The sequence below is a fragment of the Ambystoma mexicanum genome, chromosome 4p (genome assembly GCF_040938575.1).
Source record: "Ambystoma mexicanum isolate Mex_15411 chromosome 4p, UKY_AmexF1_1, whole genome shotgun sequence".
Lineage (NCBI taxonomy): Eukaryota > Metazoa > Chordata > Amphibia > Caudata > Ambystomatidae > Ambystoma > Ambystoma mexicanum.
Window position 1 is genome coordinate 304,979,389 of NC_090927.1, and position 27,565 is coordinate 305,006,953.

General features: G+C 45.2%; 1 protein-coding gene across 1 annotated transcript in view; it reads right to left on the reverse strand.

Moving 5' to 3' along the window:
- Positions 1–17,340: 17,340 nt before the first annotated feature.
- FKBP1B (FKBP prolyl isomerase 1B) overlaps positions 17,341–27,565 on the reverse strand; it is a 235,230-nt gene continuing 225,005 nt past the window's right edge. The window contains exon 4 of the mRNA XM_069605869.1: positions 17,341–17,979. Within this exon, the coding sequence (XP_069461970.1) occupies positions 17,851–17,979 (129 nt within the window). The 3' untranslated portion in view covers positions 17,341–17,850. The remainder of the gene's footprint in view (positions 17,980–27,565) is intronic.

The window sequence follows — 27,565 nt, forward strand, 5'->3', positions numbered from 1 at the left end:
CGTTCCTGCGCGATGACGTAATTTCCGGGTCCTTTTTTGCAAACACGGTAATACCGTGCCGGTATTACCGTGCCGGAATTTAGGGGTTATGAGGCGGTAACGCTATGGGCGGGCCCCGCAATGCCGGTATAAGGGGGGTGGTATTGCCACTACTGGCATGGGGGAACGCGCTAGCTCGCGCACTCGTAATCACCCGCTGTTAGCGGGTTAATATGAGCACGGACCCGCTCATTCCGGCATGCCGGTAATGTACCCGCTTTTACCGGGCAACTCGTAATGAGGCCCAATGTGTTGGTAAGGTATGTGTTACTGCCCTGCCCCAACCCTCCCCCTTCATCATGCTCCTGCGATGAGGATTGGATCTTTCATCAAACATTCAATCCTCCATTTTCCCTGTGTCTGCATGGGTCTGGGGGTTGTTAATAGCGCCAGATGTGCATGGTACTACAGGGGTTGAGTTACTATGATGCAGAGGTCTGGCCGTCGTCACTCTAGGAGAGTATGCACATCTCATTCCAACTCTAAGGCCCATGATCATTTCATTGGTTCCCCGCAGTTTCGCTGTGTGCCCGCCAGTTGCGCACTGTTTCTGGAGGAGGGTGAGCTGGCCTGGGTGGTGGAAGTCCGGAGGGCCATGCATATGATATGGGTGGCGTGATGATGTGGCCACTGGATTGTGGAAAATGGGCCTGCTGATGAGTTCACGCGGATAGTGTGTTGAGAAAGAGTGGGAGAACGAGTCCAAGTGCTGGTGTCTGAAGAGATGGAGGCGCACTGCTATGACCGTGTCTGAACTACTTTCCGTGTGAAACTCATACTCTAGGGTTGTTTATTTTCTTCCTATCTCTCATCTCACAGCTGGGGTTCTGGCATTCCCAACCGCCAGGGAACCTTCAGCATCTTGTTTTGTCTCCTGTCTGTTCTTTTACCCCCCCCCCCTCTCCATCACACTGTTATGTGCTACGGTGTCCGTTCCCTGAACTGTATTATGCTCAAGGTTCTCCCTCGGTGTCCAGCACTCTTTTTATGTAGGCCTAGTATCTCAATCTGGATGTCCTGAGTGTGGCGTGTCTCTTCCCCACTCTCTGCCTGGTCGCCCTTAGCTCTCGAATGTGGGCCCTCCTCTGGCCTATGTAGATTAGGAGACTCCTTTCCTCACCCTCTGTGCCTCGACACCGGCCTGACTCCCTGCGTTTGGTTTCTGTGCACTTCGGTCCAATCTGGCTCGGGCAGGAGGTTTTCCTCTGGGGTTCAGCGTTGCATTGTTCACCAGTGGTACCTCCATCTCCTTGGCCACCCTCTACCTCCCCTTCTTGCTGATCATATACTGCTAGCAGATGCCTTCTATAAGTTTCACTGCCCATTCGTGAACCGGTGCTCCATCTGGCATCCACTTTCTGTGGCCAAACGTCTTGTGTATGACACGCGCCTTTTTTCCTGGAGGCGATGGACGATGCAGTGCCTCACAGGATCTGTAAATACTGCTAGACATAGTACCACTCAGGACTAACTGTGCAGCAGGGTGTGCAATGCAAATACACATGTATGCATTTGAGGGTTGCACCAGCTACCCATGAGATCTCCCTTGCTTCCCCTGTGCTGTGGTCTCACTTGCTGCCCCTAAAAAACTTTTTTTTTTGTTGTGTTTTTTTTTTTTTACAAATTGGAGCTCCTGGACTGTGGCCAGTGCCATGAGACTCTGTTTCTAGAGTGGCTGGCTTACTTGTTCAGGCTTCTTAAAAAAAAAGGGGGTTCCACACGTGTAACACTGAGCAGTGACCCTAAATAAGAAAGAATAGGAATAACAAATAATCTGTAGTTCTGGAATTCAATGCAATAATTGCTAGACGCATTAAAGTTTTATTCCAGGCACACTTGAGGAGGTGAGTCACTGATTTAGTCTGTTCTTAAACACCTCAAAGTCAAAGTTGCAGTTATAGCATGTTTTTCTGCCAATTTCTCTGTTACATTCCTTACAATCATCACAAGACATTCCATATCGATGTCCTCGGTCAATTGACAAAATCCTTGTGCCTAAATGCTTGTGTACAGTGTAGAAATGTTTCACCATAGCACATAAAGTGGCTCTTGATTTCATTGTGTCACAATTAATGCTTTGTTGTAATGTGTCTATCTTTCCTATCTCCATGGCATGCTGTTCAGGATGTTTGTTTGCATGTAGGAGGTAACGAGTGCCCAGACTACGGGATGCTGTGTGAGTGTGCTGCTTTCACTGCCCTACTCTAAATTATTACACGGTTATGAACACTCCCAATGGTATGTATTTTGCCAACCTCTGAAGCCTGAAAAGTAGATCCACGCAGGCTTGACATGTGGCCAACTTTGCACCACACCTGCAGATGAACAGTTCAATCTCAGTTACCAGTTTAATGGTATCCACTACAGAGTGTAATTTTCTTTCTCACTTAGAGAGCCTTGAGATATGTAATTGCTAATTTTACCAAAGCGGTAAACTAGCTATAGCCTATAAGATAGCTCAGGGGGTTGAACATGTGATGCTGAGTTGTGTGTGTGATCTGCAGGTATAATCCCGGCAAGGCCAACTGAGCCTTTCATTCTTCTGAGATTGATAAATGAGTACCAACACTGGTTGGGGGATATTGTATGTATACTTGTTCTTTATACAGCTCTTAAGCATAAGTGCTATATATTAACACACCATTATCATTTGGCATTGGACATCTGCTTGCATTCACAGTAATTTGGTAATATGGGCCTATATACACTGATATTAATGATATATATGGTGATCCATTCTTGTATGGAATGTATATCACATTATAGTGATATTGTAACCATATTTTTCATAGTGCACTTAGGAACAATGCTATGTGATGCCACTTCCTGTTTTGTCAAGGGGTGGAAGGTCGTGTTCCATCGCTTCCTGTGATGTCACTTTGGGGTGGGGTCAATTGACATCACTTCCTGTGATGTCATCAGAGGGCAAGGGTCATTTGATATCACTTCCATTACCCCTAAAATTTTGGTTAAATGACGTCCCTGCTAGAAATGACATGTTATATGGTAGATTGAAATACCGGGAAACTTCAGTTTCAAAAAATCATAAGGCGACCTGTCGAAGAGGCTAATAAAAGCCTGTAACATGCAGAAAGTGGCCTAAACCTGCGTACGGGATAGTAGGTGGCCAATGTGCAAGTTGGGATGGGATGAGATAGAGTGTTGAGCATCGGCAACAAACAGACCTGACCGCTTCCTGATTATATCCTCAAGAATACGAGTGGGTGGAGATTGCACAAGACATTTCTGGAAGGATTCTCAGATTTGCTTCCCAGTCAACAATTATCTAGAATATTTGAATATACTAGAGACCAAAGCATTTTTGCCTATGGTGGGCAAATTGCAGGACACTTTCATGGCCCTGACCTTTATACATGTTGACTTGCACCTGCGCCTATCACAGGGCACATACTGTATTTTGCTGTCCGCTTTATTCGGTTTTGTATTTTTTCATCCCTTTTTTAGCATTGTAAAACCCACTCCTGAGTGTATTACCACACGCAATTATATCAAGATTATTGCTCATGTCAAATCTGGAGATTGAGAAGTTCCTTCCATATTTCTCTGAATTGCTTTATGGCTTCTAATGCCCCTTGTTCAATTGAAAAGAAGCCTTGCAATGAAATCTAACCCTTGATATACCCCTAATTTAATTGAGAACAAACGTATGCTCGATAAATTATGCAATGAATCCAGATAACTACTAACGAGTGGCTTAGGCGAGCTCCGATTTTTTAAACGCAGAAGAATTCTAGAGCCTGAAACCAAGCTACAAGTCTTCTTTAATACTCTTAAACATTCTCTTAATCCCCTCCTAGGACATGGTCCTGAACACTCTCTGGAATAATGTGTCCAGAATAATATTTCTGGGAGGAAAAGATAACTATTTCAGGAAGAATTAACAATGTAAGCCCATGGCAGAAAAATAGATCACTTAAATGCCGTGTCATTCCACTATGGACATACTTTGATCCAAGTCTGCCTAATGAGTTGCCCCTCAATCTTGCCTCCCACAAACCTGCCCCTCATGTAGATGATGTAATTTCACCCATACTCCTGCGACACGTCTCTGGCAAAGTGCCTCTGCCCATATGAATGCTTGTTAGGCTCTCTCACCCAAGGATTCTTTCCACTCTTTTATAAGTCTGGTTTTATCACACCACTTTTAAAAGGCAGCTTTCCTGGACCCAGAGGTTCTGAGCCAATTACTAAGCTCTGCTTTTGGTAAGATTTTAGAAACAGTTGCTTTCAGTCAGCTGCTTGCTGATTTAGAGGGCAGTCAGCTTCTTTGCATTTACCAGCCAGGATGTCATAGGCTGCAGAGCAGTGAATCAGATGTGCTTGAAGTCCTTGATGATATTCTCTGAATCACAGACTGCACAGATGACTGTCTCCTAGTGCTGCTTGAACTCTTGGTGGCATTTGATACAGTCAGGCATGATGACCTTTGTTTCAACCTGGCTGTCCTTTTGGGAATTGGGGGTCAGGTTATAAATTGGCATGGCCAGGATGTCGGGACACCAGTTCCGGTATGTCCCATCCCGCATCTTTGTCGTCCCAATCCCGTCGAGAGCCTCCATGGGCTCAAACTGGAGATTAAAGTCTCCAGCAAGTAGCACATGGGCATGATTAGTATGACCAGAAGTGTAGACAGATTTAGTCTTCCACATGATTAGTATGACCAGAAGTGTAGACCGATTTAGTCTTCCACATGATTAGTATGACCAGAAGTGTAGACAGATTTAGTCTTCTACGTGATTAGTATGACCAGATGTGTAGACAGATTTAGTCTTCCACATGATTAGTATGACCAGAAGTGTAGACAGATTTAGTCTTCCACATGATTAGTATGACCAGAAGTGTAGACAGATTTAGTCTTCCACATGAATAATTAGTATGACTAGAAGTGTTTTGCCCAAAGTCATTTGACCGCCCTTAACAGCCCTGCTTCTCCTCCTACAGAGCACAGATTGGTTAGGGTGATATAAGGAAGTGATTTTAATAGTTGAAAGAACAGGAATTATTTAACTGCTTCTGGCCGGAGACCAGAAGATTTTTTAACAGGGTATGGTTTCATTTTCCCCAGCACTGTATGGTCCTCAACAATCCTACAGTAAAGTAAGGGAGGTCTAGGGTTGCTGATAGAGAACACTCTACCATATCCCAAATATCCCACAGGGATGAATTGGTGTCGGCAATTGGACGTACCTGCTTAGGCTGATGCTGGTTGCAGTAAAATAGAAATGGCATATGCCTACTGGCAGTCACTGTTTCCAGAGGTTTATTACTGGGATACAGATGTAGATCTAGGAAGCTAACCCCAACAGACAAGGGATGCAGATGGAGGAAACTACCCCCAACAGACAAGGAATGTAGATTAGGCAGAGAAGGAACGGTGAGGAGTGCAAGGAAGAAGGACCAGACCAGGACAAGGAACAGGAGAGAGCAAGGAGGAGAACTGACCTGTATCCAATCATTTTTTAGAAAACATAGTTTCGAATGACAAGTTTTTTAAAAAAAATGCATTTGTTTGTAGGTAAAGTTTTTTTTTTTTACTAAAATGGGTGTTAAGGGGTAAAAATAACGGGGTTGAGTAGGGGCCCTAGGAACCCCTCCATTAAAAAAAAAACATTTTTTCGACGCATTTTAATTTGAAACTTTGCCATTCAAAACTATGGCATTTGAAAATATCACTATAAACCAAACTGACCACCGGTAGGAAGTCAGCAATGTCAGGCTCTAGGGGAGCATTGCGATGCAAGGAGCTGAAGAACCCCTTACCTTAAATCCCAGTTTGAGAGTGTAGCTAGGGGTTTAGAACAATTTTACTTACCCCCAAAAGTTCGACCCCCAATTTCCCGCATATATATATGTGGGGGGGTAAAGTATATAAAAAATGTATAGGGATAAAATGGAGCGCTCTAGGGGGTCTCCCCCCACATATATATCTGCGGGAAATAAAGAAAAAATAAATCGAACTTTTGGGAAGTCGAACCTTTGGGTTCGGTTAAATCACTTAGATTCTAGCTAGGCGCCATGATGGAGTAGGCTGGGTCAATGACGTCAGGGGACGTCTCCATACGTGACCATGTTGGAATGGGCCGTACGCCTGCAGTTTCTGGCAGTGAGACGCAAAGGCAGACGCCACCACTGCCATAGAGACCAGCCGTGGCCTTGGCATGACAATTTGTTAGATTCGCAAAATGGGAGGAGGGGTTAGTTGACAGTGGAGGTTTTGCCACTAGCCTGCAAAGCTCCACTGGTCCCCCTGCGGCCCGGTAGGGAGTAAAGACTGGAATTGAATTTGGAACATTAAGTATTTTATCTTGGAACATTGTGGGTTTAATGGAACAATTGGCTGATGTGGACTTGCAAGAGTTTGAGGCTTAGCATCAAATGTGATGTTCGCAGGAAAAACCCAAGGTTCTCGAGATTATTATGGCAGGTTATGTTCCGCCGCTGTCTATAATATCCTGGTATTAGCGGGATATCGGGTGGCGGAAACGGTAAACCGATGTTGCCAGTAGGCCACCAGTACAATCGGCGGCCTACCGGCAACTTTGTAATGAGGGCCACTGACTCCTTTCCTGAGTTGCCACCGTAACTCAGTCATGGAAGGGGACAGAGATTCCTATAGTCAACAAAGGCTCCAATCGAAAGTGCAGCTAAAATGTATGAATAATTTGGTTACAATTTAGGCCAATTGAGGTTTCACTGTGTAGCCAGAATATGATCTCCCCAGATATGAACCCCAGGTTTCAGATAGAAAGTGCTTACGATTAACCAGAGCCTCCGAGTGACCCTAATCAAAATATGAAATATGTGGATCTTAAGGGTAGAAAAGGTTATGTCTTCTTCATTGCTCTGTAGAAAACATTTGATTCAGTGGACAGGTGCCTGTTGTGGGACGCCTTCACCCAGAGTGAGATGCCCCCTGACCTGCTGAAGGCTATCTGATTGTTGCATCAGGAGAACGTGGCCAGTGTACGCTATGGTTTTTTCGGCCAACATACAACTTCCCAGCAAAAAGATGAGATTCATTCAGACAGGGCTGTGTCCTTGTTTTAGTAACCCTGTTCCGTAAAAATGTAAATGGCTGCCTGATGGACTCCAGTTAGGATTTGCTTTGGCAAGCCGACAGACCATTCCCATCATTGTTTTTTGCGGATAACGCCATCCTCCTGGCCAGAACAGAAAATGCACAAGCAATACTGTGTGGGAAAATATCTAATACTTTATTTTTTAAACTGTTTTTATTGATATTTTATACAAGCACAAACAACTTACAATCAAGAAAAAGGCGGCAACACCCCCAAATCATTCCTGGTCCTCAGTAATACAGCAAAGAGTGATAGGTGAAGGTAAAGACAATAGGACACAAATCTCACACAGGAGATAATCTGGATTCCAAAGGTAGGCTTCAGTGAGACCTGGCTAATACACTCTTGTATTACAATGGATCCAAAACAACAGAATCATGTTACTTAGTAACATGTTCCTTGGCATATCAAAGGGGCACCTTACATTAAACTCTGAGCGCCCAGCGAGCTCTCAGACCCCTGGTCGTTCCTCCCACCAATGCCCTAAGTCACACCCTACGCACACTCTATGGGATGGGTAAGGCCGGGGGTCTTCTGCCCTCGTAAACATATATGTTCTGAATGGGGCCCTGATGTCCAATGGTCTGCTTTTGGATGGGAGCGTCAGGGCATATTGTGTTTCCCACCTCTCGCACACTGCCATATTGTGTTAAGCCACTCATGGAAGTTGGGAGCCCTGTCCGCCCCCCATGTTTTGGCGATAAGTGATAATGCAACCACAGATGCCATTTTCACCAAGCGTTTCACAGACTGTTGGTCCTCCTCACCCAGAGCAAGTAACCATAATTCAGGGAAGTGTTGCACCCAAGTGCTCAATATTTTAGAGACTGCTTCCTCAACTTTATTCCAAAGAGCCTGCTCCCGGGTGCAGGCCCATGCCATGTGGTAGAAGTTGGCTGGGTTCTCCCCACATCTCTTACAACCCGGGGACCTATCAGGGTAAAACCTATGCAAGCGGGCTGGTGAATAATACATTTGGTGCAAAAACTTAAAATGTATCAGACGAAACCGTTTATTTATCGATATAGTTCTGGTTTGCGAGCATACACTGTCCCACTGATCGCCATCCACTGGATCCCACCTCCCCCTGTATGTGCCCGTCTGAAAGGGACTGAGTGATCGGATAATTTTATAGAGAGAAGACCAGCCTACTTATGGTTGGGGCGGAGGTGATATACTGCATTATAGGGGGAGTCGTGGGAGTGTTGGGAAAGTCAGGCCATATGAGCCTTGCAAAGTCAAAAGTACAGGAGCATTGTGATGGGGGGGTCCATTCTCCCTTATCCTTCAATTCGGCCCTATAGATAAACTTGCCATTAGGGGCCGTGTCTCCAAAGGGTATGCACATTCATTTTTACGAAGTGATGTTGGAAAATTGCCTCGTGAGTGTTTGGGATGCCCCTGACATGGTACATGTCCATATGAGGGAAGTACCACTGCGTCATTCCAGGCCGCCGGGTCAAGTGGTACCAGACTTTGAGCGTGATGGCCAGAGGCTACACTTCGAATCTCGAGTGCCTCTCCTGAATGCCCCATAGCAGTCCCCTCACATCATTGGGTTTTAAGGTCTCCTTCTCGAGGAGAGAATGCAGAAGGTCGGCTGTGGGGACCACCAGACTGAATATTGAACTTGCACTACTAGGAATACAAGTATAAATCTGGGAAGTCGAGTCATCCTTGTACACATGGTAGAGACATTGGGACTCATTACGATCCGTGCGGAATGGGTTAACGGGTCCCGCTAATGGAGGCAGATCCGTTAACACCATTCCGCACGATTATGAGGTATCCTCGCGGGACTCGGCAAGGACGTCTGGTAAAACCAGGCGCCGTTACCGGGTCCCACAAGGGGAAGAGGGAGCTAACAACGGCCCGGTCGTAATTGGCCCGTTGTAAGCTCCCTCTCCCATTCCCTTTGAGCCCTATGGGGGCTAAGATGGGAATGGGGAAGGTCCGGGCCCGGGTTCCCAGAGGGAGGAATTACCAGGCCCTCCGAACTCGGAAAGGAGCCCGGTTTGGCGGCAGCCATGGAGCTAATGGCTCCATGGCTGCCGCCAAATTCGTAATGAGGCCCATTGTGTCGAGGGATATCCGGCCTGTCTGCCGGCCCATATTAACCTGTTCATCAGGCCCCTGAGTCGTGACCAAAATCCCTGGGGGGCCAAGTCGGGACATTATTAAAAATATATAAACTTTTTGGTAGGGTCACCATCTTGGCCAGCAAGGTCCTGGCTGCCTGAGAGTTGGGTAGGTGGATCCACACGTCCACCTTGTGCTCCAACCTCTCCAGCACTGCCACGTAGTTGTCCTTATATAGCGTCCTGGGGACGTGGACACCCGTATGCCCAGGTAGTGAATAACCTGTGGGCACCATCCAAAGGCCACCTCGATGTCACCGTGGACGACACAGGGGTTCAGGGGAAGGACCTCAGATTTAGTCCAATTGATCTGCAGGCCCGAGAGTTCACCAAAATCAGCGATCTCATCTACCAGTGGTTGCAGATTCTCTTTGGGGTGTTTCATTAATAACAACATGCCATCCACGTACATGGAGACAATGGAGTTGTAGGAATGTATCCTTACACCCCTGTGAGCGTGGTATTCATGTAGTATACAGGCCTGGGCATCAATTTCCAGTGCAAACAGTATGGGGGAAAAGGGACAGCCCTGTCGAGTTCCCTGTGTTGGATAGATCGCCTCTGATTGCATACGGTTAGTATACACCATGGCCTTGCGGGCCGTGTAGAGGAGATGTAGCCACTGTAAATAGGAGGTACCCAAGCCTGTTTGGCAGAGGACCTTGAGCAAAAACGTCCACTCAACCGAATCAAAATTCTTTTCGGCATCCAGGATGGCCACTACTATTGGGATCTCTGAGGTTCACATTGTGCATCAACATGAACAATCTGCGTAAATTATTTTGGGTGGAACGTACTGGGATCAATCCGGCCTTGTAAGGGAGGACCAGGATGGGCATATAGGGGAGTAGCCTGTCTGCTAGGAGTTTAGCCAGGATCTTATTATCACTGTTAATTAGAGAGTGGGACCTCTAGGAGGAGCATTTACGAGGGTCTTTATCGGGTTTCAACAGTACCGTCACCAGGGATGTTCTGGTGGATTCCGGGAGTGTCCCTGAGGTCCTGGCCGCCTCGTACATGTCTCGTAAATAGAGTATTAGGAGATCAGGGAATGCTTTATACAATTCGGCCGTGATCCAGTCTGTGCCCGGAGCTTTACTGTTGGGGAGGGAATGGATCACCTTGAGGAATTCCTTGTCGGGGGGGGGGGGTCGTTCAGCAGCACGCCTTGCGCTGGATCTAGCCACCCCTGGGTGACGCTCTTCAAATACTGTGTCATTGAGTCGTGGCCCGCTGTGGTCTAAGTGGTGTGTAGACGAGCATAGAATTCTCGATAGGTCGCATTGTTTGTCTTGCTCGGGCAGTCACCCTTGCTGTACGCTACTATCGCTATAGGGTCTCCCATAAAGCGCTCCTCCCAAGCCATTAAAAATACCCATTTCCTCACATTTTTTCCTTAGTTTGGCCTGTATTTTGAGGGAATCTCGCAGGCCCTTTGGGGTCTCCAGTCTATTTTATATCTGGTTCTAGGGAGGTGATGGACCCACAAATACATTTCAGAACCCCCCTCTTTAGCCATACAGCCGCCCCGGATGTACACCTTGAAGGTCTCCCACACCACCCTGGGGTCAGGGACTGAACCTGCATTCATTAGAAAAAAACATGAAATATTTTGCCGAATCTCCTCCCGTAAAACAGTGTCTTCAAGGGCGCGGGCCCGGAATAGCCAGCGGAGCAGTCCGATTGCAAGGCTGGGGCCGGCAAAGTGAACCAGGACTGGTGAGTGATCAGATAAGGTCCTAGGGAGGATCGGCCTGTTGAGTTACGCAGGCCAGCTCAGGAGACAGCATGACATAGTCTATTCTGGAGGAGCTACCATGTGCCCCAGAGTAAAATGTGTATTACCTACAAGCGGGGTGAAGGAGACGCCAGGCATCAAACAAATCGTGATATTCCGCTATGGTTGGCCGCCCTCGGTAGGGAGAACTGAATGGAGGAGGATCTGTCCAGGTCTAGCGAGAGGGCCATATTGAAATCCCCAGCCCCCACTCGTTCATAATTTGGGAAGGTACGCAAATGGTCCGCGCAGCATTGGAAGAAGTCAGGGCTATCAAGATTAGGAGCATACACATTAACAATAAGAACTTGTCAACCCGCAATTTTCCCCGCCACCAGAAGATACCGCCCGTTGTTCCTGATATGTTCATGGAGTTTGAACTCCAGTGAGCGATGTATACAAGTAGCAACCCCTCGGGAGTGCGTAGATGATGAGCAATACCTATGTAGCCCCCACTCTGCCAGGTTGGGGAGCTTGCACCCCTTCCCCAAATGCGTTTCCTGAAGGCAGAGAACACTTACCTCATGGTTCCTAGCGTAGTTTGCTCGTCCATGGGTGGCCATCATAACTTACTATGGTCATATCTAAAAGAAACAATTGTGGCATCCTTGGTGCACATACCGTATCCTGTAAAGGCTGGGCAGTCCTCCCTAAGCTTATCAAGTCCTGACCAGACAATATTCCATGTGCCCCGAGAGTGATTCAAATTCCAACCCCTAGAGGTTGCCCATGAATCCCACCCCCTCCCCCTCCAAACCTCGTAACACAACTTGACTTGAACAACCCCCCCTGATTCCCGCCCCCTCCCTCGCCAGACACAGAGAACATTCCGGCCTTCCAAACCCCCCACCCTAATAGTTTCAAGATAATTCCCCAAACAATACCTTCTGTGCCACTGAGTGTGGGGGGGAGCTGCCGGCAGTTGACTTAACTCCAGGTGACAGAAGGCTTAAAACCATATTTGTTGCTTTATAACCAATGATTGATGGATGCCGTGTGAAGTTGGACAAGTCATTGATTTTTACTGTAACGTAGTCATGGTGACCCGCGGGGGGATGCCACTGGGCCAAGGATGTCCATGGCAAAACATTCGGCAGCTTCCGGGGAAGTAAAGACGGTAACTCTGCCCTCGTACCCCACCCTGAGCTTGGCCGGTTATTTCATGGAGTAGCGTATCTCTTTCCTTCTTATGATGTTTTTCACCTTCCGAAAGGTCTTTCATTGATCCTAAACTTTCTGACTGAAATCAGGGAAGAGTCGTATGGTTCCTGTCCCCCACTGTAATACTTTCTTTTCTCTGGCAGCTCGGAGCAGGATATCTGTCACGAAATCCATGCTAGCTCTTTCTGGGGCCCCCAGTGGGGGCTTAGATGCCAAGGATCTGTGTGCACGTTTCATCATGAACATGTTTGTGACCAGTGGGTTATCCAGGACATCTATAAGCAGCTTCTCCACAAATAGCCCGATATTGTCTATTTATTTATTTATTTCATTTGTTAAACGCCCGAACCCTCAGGTATCACAGCGTTGTTATAGACATTTTAAAGAAAATTCAAACAGTATTTCCATAACTTCCAGTGAGACACTGATACAAGGATACATAGGTTAAAACACTGCATGGTCACTTTACTATATACAAATTCTGGTGACAGTCTACCCTTTCTGGCTAGGGTGATGCAGTTAGTGGGTGTGAGGAACTGGTGACTCAGGGCAATCAGTTTGGAAGTGTAAGATGCAGACGACGAAAGCGCGCTTACATGTCTGGTCATAGTTAGATTGGCATCTAAGTAGACACCTAGGGTTTTCACCTGTTTTGATACTGAGATGCGAGAACCATCAATGTTGATAGATGAGTAGTACGAATGAAGAGCTTTGATTTTGGCTTGGGAGCCCACAATGAGAATCTCTTGTTTTCTCATTGTTAAGGCAAAGGCTATTCCAAGCCATCCAGTTTTGGATTATTGCATGAATCCTATTGATGGTCATCGTATCCTGGGCATGGTCCCCTGAGAGCGGTATGAGGATCTGGGTGTCATCTACGAAGTTGGTGTAGATGACACCCATGGCGTCCAAAGCTGAGAAGAGAAGTGTGTAAGCATTATATAAAGTGGGTGAGAGACAGGACCTTTGGGGTACTCCAATGGGGACTGGTATGGGATTGGCTGCCTCTTTACCAATGCTTACTCTAGAAGTGCGTCAGCTAGAAAGGATTTCACCCATAGGGTTGCATCCTTAGAGAAACAAAAGTCATTAGCTAGTGTAGCACATCATTTGTCGTGGTCCACTTGATCGAATGCTGCATATAAATCTAACAGCAGTAGTATACAGAGTTAACCTGAATCCCTGATGGTATCTATCTGGATTTTCAGATCCAGGAGAGCCGTTTCTGTGCTGTGATTGGGCCTGAATCCCGATTGTCTAGCTCCAAGGACATGGTTTTGTTCAAGATGGGTTTGAATTTGATTATAAGCTATTTTATCAATAATCTTAAGTAAAAACGGTACCGTTGTTATTGGTCGATAATTAGTGGGAACGTTGGATTAAGGGAAGGTTTTTTTTAGTAGTGGGGTCAGCCACGCTTCTTTTATACTTGCCGGGACTGTATTTGTATTAAATGAAGCATTCACAAAGTTTGTGATAATAGGGGTCAGGAGGGGGGCGCAAAGGTTAACTAGGTGGGCTCGGAAGTTATCACCTTTACAATTGGAGGCTTTTAGTTTAGAGATATTGGGCCTCATCACAAGTTTGGCCGTAACCCTTAAATCCGGCGGTAGCGCTGTTACCGCCGGATTTAAGGGTCCGCCAAATCAGGGCTTTGGCGGATTTCTCCCCAGCTCTGAGCTGGGGGGAAATCTGCCGAAGATTCGTGCTCATACCGCCGGAGGGAAATCCACCGGCGGTATGAGCGTGAAATTTCTCCATTGAGCCCAATGGGGAATGGGGCATTCCCGAATGGGCTCAATGGGGAATTCCAAATCCGCCAAACCCGTGATCCGGCGCGAATAGCGCCGGTGGGTTTGTCGGTAGGGCAGATAGCGCCAGCGCTATTAGCGCTGGCGTTACTGCCCAACTCGTGATGAGGTCCATTGTCTGCCACTGTGAATTCGGTCACTGGGGTAAATTGGAATTGCAGGTTCACATTTTCCTTAGTTTTGTTGAGATTGGTATTAAATACATTTTTATCGGCTAAGATTTTTCTTTTTATGAGGATTTTCTTTTGGAGTAGCTCAATTTTGGAAGCTTACGCATTTTGGATGGTAGTACACCATTCCTTAATGGAGTTGGCAGGAGTAGTGGTTGGGATTGGGTTTTCCGATTCTTTGAGAATGGAGAAGAGCTCCTTAGAGTTGGAGGATGCATTGCTAATGTGTGTGTTATTTACCTTGGCTTTGTGAGATATAATTGCAGCTTTGTATATTATGTTGGCAGCTCTGAAGGCATTGGTAGATTTTATAGGTTTTTTTTTGTTGCTATGTTCAAGCGATCTTTTCGTTCATCTTAGCAAGACCAATTTCTCATTAAACCAGAAGCTCGTTCGTTTGTCAGCACATCGTGTTTTTGTTGTTAGTGGTGCTAACAAGTCGATAGTGGTGGTTAGACACTTATGGTAGGTATCTGCCAGCTGAATGGGGTTGTTGTTTGTGACTATATTGGATGGCAATGCATCGGTTATAATGGAGGCTAGATTCTCAGCTGTTATCTTACGAATATTTCTTGTTTCATAAGTATCCATTGACTTGGTCATTGCGGGGCTTATCTCCTTTCTAGTAAGGGAGAAGTTGATGCTATGGTGGCCAGTCCAGTCAAGGGGAACGATTGACTCGATAGATATTTTGGAATTGAGCGTAAGTATCCAATCCAATATTCGACCTTTGGTGTGGGCATTCACCAGCTGTGTGAAGTTCATATCTTTGAGTGCAGTATGTAGGGCTTCTGCTTTAGGGTCCAGCTTATCATTAAATCCTAGATTAATATCACCCAGGATGATGCATTTGGTATTGGGGTTGATATGGGGAGATAGCAGCAAAGGTATGTCTAGGTCCGGGTGGGTATTGCTATTGGGTGCTCTATAAAGGTCCAAGAAGTTGAAGGTGGTTTTCTGGTCAGTGGCAAGTTTAGCTAAGAGGAGTTCGTAACCTACTATTTCTTCAATAGGGCAGGATATAATTTGCAGAACGGATTTGACTATTATGGCCACACCACCTCCTTGTGCATTAGGCCTATCAGTCCTAATTGTCAGGCACCAGCCCTGTGTTGCCATGGATTTGTCTTTGAAGCTCCCCAGTAAGAGAGGAGGGGAGGTGCTGCCAAAATAATCACACCTATGTGTCCCAGAAATCCATTGTACCCAGCTGGAGCACTGCCATAGAGTCCAACGATGGTGCGAGATCCACCATCCCAGCCTATTCATATGCCCCAGATGCTGGTACACTTGGGGGGAGGTAGATCCTGTAGTCAGGCCTTTGAAGCCAAAGCCTAAAAAAACTGTACTGCTAGTTTCACAGTAAGTGTATTTATTTATTTTTATCTTTCCTGAACCAGAAAGCAAGACTGTTGGAATTAAATATCCTATATATGTTTTAAAACAAACCCCACTCACCTTTTTATGCAAGGACAGGGCCTTAATTCAACAATTTACTTTTAAACAGACATTGGGCCTCATTACGAGTTTGGAGGTAACCATGGCACTATTAGCGCCATGGCTGCCTCCAAATCCTTACCGACTCCGCCCTGGTGAATGGAGCGATTACCGCCCCATTCCAAGGTTGGCGGGGGCGGTAATTCCCCATTCACCAGGGCCCTTCCCCATTCCCATTTGAGCCCCCATGGGAATGGGGAAGGCGCTAATAACGGTAATGCAAATTGCGGTACCATTATTAGCACCAAAGTCCCTTTGCGGGTCCCGTCCTTAACGCCTGGTTCCGCAAAGGGAACGCATAATAGGGCGGTAAGGGATTACCGGTACCGGTGCCCTTACCAGTACCGGTAATACCTTACCGCCCACCTCGTAATGAGGCCCATTTCCTTGTTTGTAAAAGCACCATTTTAAACATGGTTAATTTTCCTTTGCTGTCACTTCACAATGCAGGTTTTCTCTTACATCTAGATTCTAAACATTATTTGTAGCCCTAGTCAATTTCTCATACACAGAATTCTGTTCAAGGCAAGGGTCCACTGAAACTGACATGAGCAAAGAGAGAGAGCTTCTTCTGAAGGGTTTATCTGTGTCATTTTGTTGAAAAAAAGGAAAGCGTTTTGCGTAAGGCTTGAAGTGAAGTTCTTTGTTATTTCACAGATCTTGCCTGACACAGCCTGTCATTCCATGAGAAATGCCCCCTTTTTGCTGGAGCACAACCTGAATATGGGGGAACCTAGCTGGGTCTCACTGGATCAGAACTGTGTGCTGTTGAACAGATGAAAAAAAGCACCGGGGCGCAGTCATTTTAAATGCAAAATATTTACTTTTTCAATGGGAAATTTTGAGATAGCAGCATAGCAGCGCTGCTTTTCAATTCTTTTCTTTGGTGCACATAAGGAAAAAACTGGCAGCCTTTCTCGGGGTGTTCCATGTTCCATCTCGTCCCATATGTGCTTGGCAAAGACAGCGCAGCCATTATTTTGGTGACTGCAAAAACGCAGTTTTGGAACGCAATTTTGGTGCAATGCAATGGTGCTCAACAGAGCCAGCGCAGCCGTTCTGCTAGTACTGCTGAAAAATGCAGTTTGGTGATGTAGGGGAGTTCTGCTGGGTGGATAAATGTACCCCACAGCATCTGGGGGAACAGGCAGCACCACACTGATGAAACACAAGGATAAATAATGTATAAAGTTACTTGTGGTCCCCTGAAGGTTGGGTGTTGCCAAGGATTTAGTCAGGTCTGCAGTCTTTGGAGGTGGTTTTAAAGGTAATTTGCATATGGCTGGTCCCTTTCTGTAATGGCATATATTAGGTAAAACATTACCGAATGCAATGCTAACCATAGAAAACCATTGGTTAAAATGCATTGGCTGCTCAAGTATTTTCATCAATGACTTCTTGCTCATCTCAAGATCCCCCGCCACTAACTTCCGAGTTATGCAACCCCGCTCACGGACCTCAAAAATAAATAGTGTCCTAATGCGGTTGTGGGGTAGTGTTTTTTTTAATGTTAAATGTCCTCTTCATAAGGGTCAGTATAAGGCTGAATTTTGCATTTTACACAGTGGATGCTTTCAAACATATAAATAATAGCCCAATGTACCCACTAACAAGTTACAGTAGAAATTAAATCAGTGTGCATGGCCGTCAAGTGGTAAGCTTTTATTTTTCATATAGATATTTCTTTCTCCAAACAAGACATTTATTTTTTTAAAACAGCAGCAAGCATAATGTACATTTTCTGTTTGAAAAAGTGGCAGCGCAGGTATCTCTGTTTGCGAATAATGCCCATTAATGTGCACGCGGCACACTTCATTCTTGAGCACCTTTTCCTTGGTTTGAGTGTAGAGTAAGGCAGTGGTTTCCTTGAGGATTTCTTTTTTGTCCTAATTGTGAGTATTATCATGTGCAAATTAAATGAGATGTACAACCTAAAAAGTTACAATCGGAGAGATTTACCTTAAAAGCAAACAAGCTTGTAAGAAAGAAAAAAAAAACACAACTTAAAAAAAAAGAAACAACTAGTGATAGTTGTTACCAGCCTGAACGCGAGGAGGGTTATCATTACAGGCGTGACAATAATTTTCAGACTATTACGAGTGAAAGGAAGTAAACAATTATGACTGAGTCGTCTTCAGCCCGCTTTCCCTTTTGTGGTTACTCTATCTTGAGCAGCTCCACATCAAAGATGAGCGTAGCGTTGGCCGGGATGACGCCGGGATGGCCGGTGGCTCCGTAGGCGACGTCAGGTGTACAGGTCAGCTTTGCCCTCTGCCCCAAGGACATCTAAAGTTAGTAAAGGGGAAAAAAGGCCTTAATAGATTTCCTATTGACAACACATTTTTAAATTATAGAGTTAAGATACCATGCCACTCAAGAATGCTTAACATTTAAAGTTCTGAGAATTCTAGAAAACTTTCTGAGTTTTTCTACAGGCCTGGAATTACAATTTGAAAAACATGTAGAATCAAAAACATTTCAGAACAGTATGGTTTTCTGGAGTAGGCCATATCAAACGGTGAAAAAACATGTGTCAGGTTTAGATAACAATAAGCAAATATGAGCAATCCTCTTAGCAGACCGGGCTGAAATAATTAATATGCTGTAATTGTTTAAAATAAAAGTGAGGAGTTTATAAGATTGCAGCGGTAAGAATTACTAAAGGCTGATGGAGGATGACTATATCGCAAAAATAGGTGATATAATGTCATGATGTCATTACGAAAAAGGAAGACACCATTTGTAGGGTGCAAAAAAACAAGGTTTTTACATTATAAAACTAAAGTTAGTGGCATCCTCGGACCGAGCAGAATGGGAAACATACAGCAGACATTCACAAAGAGTAAGAACACATTACACTTGGAGAAGATGATTAGGCCTTGGCATAAGGGATCTCAGTCACCAATGTTTTTCATGTTTATAGCTGAAATCACAGACTTTTAAAAATGAAACAGAAATCTATATGAGGCAGAAGAAAATATGTAGGCATTAACTAATAACAACCAATTACAAACAAAATTGAATAACTATTTTGAAGAACTGACATGCAAGACGCTATGTAATAGTAATAATGTATAACCTAACTAGTCTTAAAAATATGACTACATCACAATAGTATTCACTATTTTAAGATGGAGAATGAATGAATAGAAGAACACATTTCTAAAGGATCCTGATTAAAGAAAACAGGATACATCCTAAGAGAATGAGGTGCCAATATAAAATAGTAAATGTGAAGAATGTAGCTTAAGTAGAATATGAATTAATATGAAAGTATTTTTTATATACTTTTTCACTATTTTATAAATATTTGCTAGCTTTATTTATGATCGGTGGCTAAGATTACTATCATTCTGTTAAAGATGTAAAAATCTAATGTCTGTTTTACCGTGGATCGTGTTGGATTATCAGGGTGTTTATATCATGATCACAGAAGCCGTGTTGAATTTTCTCAGCAACTGTGTGACTAAAATTAAGATTACAATGCAATGAAATTATGATTCATATTACTAATACGAAAGAAATGTATTATATATGTGAAGACAAAGAGGATAACATGTATGTTTGTACATTTATATAGCCTTGAAGAAGATATAAATGAGTGAAACACGTGTATAGTTTTCTGCCTTGTTTACACTATGACTGAGCTCTCATAATTTATCATTCTGACCTCCTACTGCATAGTGCTCAGAAGCACGTGTTGCCTAGTTTTGAGTTTTAATATAATTTAAATAAAATAACACAGATGTCATTTCTACTCAGCTACCGATAGCAGAACTGTTGATGCCTTATGAATCTGCTGTGGCTCATGTGTGCCAAATTCCCAGGAAAGTGGAAAAAGTTCAGTATAAAGTGACACAATCCAAGTGTATGCCATATTTTTACTGCCGTGAAACTACACATTTGCAGTTTTCAATTTCAATGTGCAGTTTTCACCGGAGTTGATTATGTCATTCTATTTTTTTAAAACATATATGTTTTGGGTGTTTGGGGGATTAGGGGAGGTTGGGTGGCACGCCATGTTGGTGGGTGGGTTAGATGTGGGGCTTCGGGGGAACCCCCATAAAAACTAAAATAATGAAAACGCCTGCTGTGAAACTGTACGTTTAAAATGCAAATGTGCAGTTTCCCAGCAGCAAAACACATGAAACCAATCCAGGACCTCATCAAAATACCTTGCATTATTTTCTATCCAGGTGGAGATATACATATTTTGTGTCTGTCAGCTCTCTGCTGGTGTGGCACACCACTGAGTGCAACAGTATAATAGAACTGATATATGAAGTCCTTCTGTACAGGCGCAGGCTCATGCAGCCACGTGTGTACCCACCAGTGGCAGCTGGTGAATGTCTTAATTGGTAGGAATATGCGGGAGCAACAGAGCGTAATCTAGGATGCTGAACCACAAGAACATTTTTTAATTAATGAGTTAAAATGGTTCATTTTACAGCACACGTTTAGTGATACATTGGTTAAAAGGTCACACAGTTTACACATTGTTTTGTAGGATTGCAAGATCCATTAGATGCCAAGACACCAATAGTGATATGCCATTATTCTGTCAGTGTAAAAAACATGTTCATGATGTCTGTGCCCATACATGTCAATGTTGACTGCACCAATATATGCCAGTATTGCCACATACTAATACACTTGTGTTTTCCCATTATGATACTATAAGAAAACAGGTCCATGCTGGCTCTTCCAATATATATACATACATGCCAATATCAACAGGTAGGTTGTAGGTCAAAGGATCGCCAACCAAAGGGTCGAATGGTCAAAGGATCGACACCAAAGGACCGAAAACCAAAGGATTGAATTTTGGCCCCCCAACCCCTGTTTTTGTGGTAAAAACCACTTTTTTTCCACTAAACGAAAACTCCCCAAAATATATATAATTTTTTTTAAAAAATGCGATCCTTTGGTTTTCGATCCTTTGGTGTCGATCCTTTGACCATTTGACCCTTTGGATTCGATCTTTTGACCAGACACCCAACAGGTAATGACATACTTATTTTGGCGTTTCCCATAATGAGAGTATAAACAAAATGCTGTGCCACTGTAAGAAAAAATGTCCATACTGGCTGCACCAATGTAGGCCAATATAGCCATGTAAGAATACACAAGTTGGCTTTGCCTTCATGCTAGCAAAAACAATGCCATGCCACAGTACGAAAACATGCCCTTGCTGTCTACACAAATGTACCCCAATGTAAAAATACTCACTATGATGGATTTGCCCTAAATGCCAGTATAAATATCATCATACTACAGGAAGATAAACATGTCCTTGCAGACTGCACAAATGTACCCCCGAGGTAAGAACACTCATCATGTGGGCTTTGCCCTGAATACGAGTAGAAATGCGATGCCAAGGTAAGAAAACATGCCCTTGCTGGCTGCATTAATAAGCTAACTCCCAAATAACAGGTCAACTCCCGCAAAGCACACACTAAAGAACACTCGTGCACCCAAACAACATACACTCTTGTTCACATGCACATCCAAACAGCATACATCCTATTTTTTCAGAAGTGCACTTTCAGACACAAAGCTTTGCATTCACGCATAAACACATGCACACATACATACAGACATTCTTTTTGTTACCTGCAGACACGGTAAGAACACCTGCCACAATGGCTTTCTGGCTGCCACGCAGCTCACAACAGATCCTGGAAGCAGGGAGAGTTTCCTGGTTCCTGCACATGTGCGGTGAAGCTGGAGCACCCTCCATTTTACCCTGGGCTACTGAATGTGCAGGTAGGCACCACAGCACCCTCTATGCACATAAGGACCTTCAATACCCCAACTGGTTCCTGTTTTAGCCAGAGTGCAACTCTAGCTAATCTCTCTTACTGCATCTGTCAGGGCTCACGCCTTAGCTTGCTTTCTTTGTTCTAAGGGGGGTTGCTCATTTCCCCCTTCTCACGGTGATCCCCCTATTGCCTCTCCTTCACCCTTCCCTATTCACTGGCATTCTCAGATTCTTCTGCCCCACATTCTTGTTGGCTGTCCCCACCTGCCCCTTCCTCCATGCCATTTTTGGACCCATTACTGCTCCCCTCCCACTTGCCCAGCCCCCCATCAACCCCAAAATACCTGCATTTCTGCTCCATGCATTGTGGCACAGTAAAGACGGTTCAACATTGAGCCCGTCTGCCGAATGGGCCATACAAGTCTAGGGAAGCAAAACACCCCCGCCTTGCATGGCCCATTGGGCTGTTGTAACCTTGTGGGCAGGAATAGTCCAAAAACAGACCAGCTGTGAGCCACTTGATGTAGGAAACCAGGTAAGCTTCATTTGCATACATACATTGTTGGGTTCCAGTTACTCTTAGCTATATACATGGTATATACATGGAAAGAGAGACAGGAATCAGACCACCCACCGGCTATCCTCACACACCACAGCTGACTCTAAGAACACTCACCAGCAAACACTCACTACCATTCTCCTGAGCTGCCGATCACCTCAGACACCAACATTGTAACATCATACATAGGTGGCCAGCAGTACAGGACAAGACTACATCAATGCATCATAACATCCTCCTTCTTACACAAACTCTCATACGGCAAATGAAGCATCACGCACACACCACCAGTCACGCCAAAGAATCACACCCTAGCACACCGCCACATGCTAACCAATCACCACAACAGAACATCTCCCATCTAAGACTCTTGGATCCAGGGCCTGCCACGCCCTAGCACAAACATCCCCATGAAGGGAAACCACCAGCAAACAGAAACACTGCACAACAAAAAGGTTCAGGAAAAGCAAAGGAGGGTACGGCTGGTTGTCAAAACAGCAGGATGCACCCCACTTTGTGGATGCACAGCCAGGGCGATTCAACCAGACCACCCACGTGCAACAAACTAACAAAACAGGAGGGTGGTGTCACACATATCCGAGTGAGACAACACAAAATGGGGTGCGTAATCCTCAATTTTCCACCCACATTCAGAACAACTCAAACCAACCAACCAACCTCTCCACACATCACCATGCCCCCATATCCATATCCAGATAACACCCCATGAGAACCAACTCAACCTTCACCCACTTCTCCAAACAAAGCATTCACCTGGCATACTCCTCTTCCTACCACACACATGCACACAAACAGGAAACAGCGCATAAGAAATTAAGCAGGTACACTTGGCAGTACCAATTGTGAAGATGCCGGAGGGGGGTCTGTACTTCCGCTCTCTATTTGGTAGAGGTGAGGCACAGAGAATCCCCGCCAAGATTCTCTATAAGGTAGCAATGGACGAGCAATCAAGGCCTAGCTTCTCAGGAGGTGATGCGGGCTGGTAGTTAAGTACAGTGTTGTCCCCAAGCACCCACAAAGGAATGTCTGCACACTGTATTAGTTAAAACACAATCTTTATATAATTAATATTCAAGATTATGTACAATATCACGATAACTCACTTTGTACTCAGTTATACAATTTCTAAGTGGTACCACAATTACTATTAGATCTCGGTAAAGTGCATCAACTGTATGGTTAAATGGCAAACAAATCAGTTTGTAAAGGAAACCAACAATAGAGGTAAGTGGAAAGCAGTTGGTCGGAACAATTGGCAGAATACTGGCCCCTACCGAGACACAGTTCTTTGTGGAGATCCCCCCACCTGTAGAATAAAGATGTATCACAAGCCTAGTCCCTATATTGTTCACAAGTGACTTCCCAATAGTTCTGCAACCCCAAAGTACATGGCGTTGAAGTGTTCCTCGTCGGGGAATCAACGGCCCTTCTTGAGTGCCCTCCCTTTAAGGCAGGAGTCACGGGTCGTTGAACGTCCGACGGAGAACAGGGTGATCTACGACGGTAAAGTGGCAACTTCTTTCCTAGCGGTGCCCGTCGATGGGGAAGCGTAAACGCCCTGCAAGGACGAGGCATGCGGGGCACCTCGAGGTCGATAGATCTGGACCGCAAAGAGTTTGAAGAACTGTGGCCCAGCAAGGGCGTTGAGTCGTTGGCGTGTCTGTGGTCTTTGGGTGGTGGGAAAACCACCGGCGGATGCTCCTCCGCACGTCGATGGCCTGGCCTTCTCCAGTGGGATTAGACGGGCGATGATGCAGGCAAGAGCGTCCTTGGATCAAAAGTTCTTAGGCAACGGGAGCACTGCGGCTCCGGTCGGCGACGGCGGTCGTCGACAGTGGCGGACAACAGTCAGGGCGCTTCTCCTTGGGATTCTACGGCAGTCCCCGTCTCGGGTCGGCAGCCTGTCGTAGCTCTGTCTACCAGGGAGCTTTGGCAAAGATCAGCTGGTGCACGATGGTGCCTCGTAGCTCGGGAAGAGGACGCCTTACCAGGTCATCTCTGGGTCAGTCCTTGGAGACACAACAGCTTTCAGATTGATGAATGAGAGCAAAAGCAATTCTTCTCATCCAGCAGGGCTTCAAGGTCAAGCGTCAGTTTCACTCTAGTTACTCTTCGTAGTTTGGACTTCAGCTCTGAACACGATTCCTAGCAGTGAGAGGTCCCCAGATATACTGTTGATCTCCCATTCATTCTGCTGGGTCACACTCGAGCATCCAAACACTTTGAAGGGCATTCAGCAGTCTGTCAGCCAATCAGGCCCACGGTGCATTCAGGCCATTCTTCTCCATCCAGACACTCAAAGCACAGAATGTGGATTCGGACAAGTACCACGCCATTCAACACTATACACTGCATTCATACCAGTTTCGGGCAGGCCTGTCTTAGTCATTGTGTCAAACACCAGAAACTAGACATCCACAACAAGACACACACTCCACTCACCCAGGTCCCACCCACAGGCGTACCCATAACATACGGTCGTTGGGAAGGCTCCAGCCAGTCTGGTCGGCACTTCCCCACGCTACCATATATGGAACTTCCACCCAACAGCCAGTCAGGGGGAAGGGACAGAGTCAGGGCTTCCCAGGACTTCGGGAAGATCAAGGTAACTGACGATGGAAGGCAGGAGGCCACGGGGGCCATCTTGTCTCCATCAGGAATCTACCGATTCGAATGACAGGGCCTGGGCATCCCAAAATGGAGGATACTCAGGGCACCAGTCATTTCAGCACAGAGCGGCCACCAGCCCGTACCCTGCTCTGTGGGTCACACACAGGTGGCCAAAAACATACACTAAGGGAAGAGGGTTGTACCCCCACCCATGGGTGCCATAAGGGTATCCCATGGGTCTGTTCACCAAAACCAAAAGAGAGCTGCACCGCCAGGAGTCCCACATGAACTCCTGCACGGAAAACACAACAGAACACACGATAAAAAGCAGCAAAGGACAAGGATACGGAGGCCCTGTCCCTCCGATGCATTTCCAGCATCACACCAATATTTTAAGAAACTAAATATAATTGCAAACCTTAACTATCATTAACAACTGGACAATATATTTTGCAGTCCAGACTATTTAGTTACAGTTCCTTGCAAGGTCTGTGAAGCTTTCTATAGCTTTTCCTTTGATCCTCTGATGGTCTACCTTTCTCATGAGGCAAATCTTTCGCATGCAACAGCTCTTTTAGCTTTCCTCCTTTTTTCTTCTTTCTTCATGTTTTCCTGACATGAGAAACATACCTCTTAATATACTTTAACAGTACGTCTTTTGTTAGCAAAACAATTCCAAAAATGTTACCCATCACTTGTACACCCCTAGTGCAACGGTCGATATCTTAGTCCATCAGAATGACATTTATCTCCTTGCCTTTCTTATAATCATCACTTTTACTAGGTTATGTCACTTAGACCAACCTAGTACAACCTGAATACAATGAAGTGCACTACAGATGTCAATATAACTGAGAGTAGCCTAACTCCTTTGGCCACGACATACAAACATTTAACAAGCACATTGGCACAAGACAATAGCCCAAAGCGACTAATTTACAGACATAAAACTCACATGATATTAGCAATTTTTATAGATTTTTTATAGTCATTTAAGAAATTACTTTAAAATCTTACACAAATACTTTAACACTCCAACATGTTCCATGATAGCACGTTTAGTGCTAATAAGCTGACATCTAATTCACGCACATTTTCCAAACCAAACTTTTAGTGATAAGCGCTCAGAGCCTTTTTAGGGCTCTCCTTTCTATCCTACATAAGGAGTTACTGGGTACTGTGACTGGGTACTGTTTAAAGTTGTGCTGAGATTCATTACCCCAAAATACCATCATACCACTGAAGCAAGGCCTGTGCACCGACCTTGCCGCTTCAAATGGGAGGGAGGAGAAGCACTCCCTAGTCACAGCTTTGCTCAAAACGCATCACGTGACTGTCGAGGCCCCAAAAACGACTGCCCTTTTGCAGGGTTTCTTTGGGCTGTCGGAAAAACTGGAGAAGCTCATCCCCACCCAGCTTTAAACCAACACTGAATTATAAGAGATCAGTGTTACAGCCACGCCATGCCACCGAAACCGATTTAATCTTGGTCTGAAGCGATCTCCTTGAAATGGCTGCCAGCGACCTCTGAATATGCCCACCATGTTGGACTTCTCTGCAGCATGCGTGTGATGCTGTGGACCACGCCTTCCTCCCACAGGAACACAGAAGTCCCACAGGAACACAGAAGTAGAACCCCTGCTTTCTTTGTCTGAGAGGACGCCGCGTTTCTCAGTGCTGTGGATTCTTTGCTGCAGCTCCAGCGGAGGCGCCCTATTTACACGTCACTTGTGATGATGCCACGTGCATCTCAAGTGACACGTGGCACATCCTCAAGAGTTTATGAAGTGCAAGATCAAGCTAAATAAGAAGAATTATACAACGGCATACTTGCCAACCCTACTGATTTAGGCGGTAGGATACCGCTTTTTAAGCAGTCCTACCGCCTGTCAATACTACGGAGTTTACAGGCCGGTCTGCCTGAGGCCCAGAGAGCAGAGCACTGCAGCATCTCCAAGGGACGTGTTAATGGCCCATCTCATCATTTTGATTGATGACAAACGGAAGCAGAATGTTTCAACCACTATGAAGAATCTCACATGCTGGCCTTCATGAGATTCGCCCCCATTGTTTGCACATATCGGAGGACAACACAATTCAGTCTTTTTTTCACTTTATTACTACACGAGATGTGAACACTGACATGAACCGCTGCTATAACCCCCAGCCCGCCGAAAGAAGATTCTACAGTGGTTTTTGGGGACAGAAACACGTCACAACCCACAGCACGAAGGTTTTTTTTATGTGTATTACCCAAAAATATGTAAAATTGTAAATACATTTTAGATATGTCTAATCTAATTTGTATCTTTAAATCATGTTGCCTCACTTGCCCAAGGTGGCTCACACGAACTTTGAATTTGTGCCTTTAACTTTTGTACATAAAACTGACAGCTTGTTTTCAGTGGCTGTATTATTATTTAGTGTAATCTCAAATGATGATAAGGGAATTAAGGAGATGGAGTATTGAGTCGCTATGTTTTCAAAACCATTCTCTCTTCCACCATCGCCATACCTTGACCTGTGATCCCCCCACCTCAAGGTAGTTTTCAATTTCTTCTGCCCACCCACACAAAAAGCATCAGACTTTAAGAACTAGTTCCCTCAGCAGTAACTTGTTGAGTTCCACAAGGCTCCCGCTCCCACTTTTCCAATTGAACATTTATGTTAAACATCTCTTGGATCTAACTATAAAGCACTGTCTGCTCTTCCACTCATACCCCAGTAGGGCATTCATACACCTCCGAGTCTCTGGCCAACTGGACCTGTTCTTGCAAGTACGCTATTGCCCGTCAGCCACAGAGTCATTGATGGGTGAAACAATGCGAAAATGAATGGAACCAAGATTGAGATCATGATCGTTGGCCCTTAAAACCACTCTTGAAAATTACAGTCAAACTATGCCCGCCTCACACATTCTC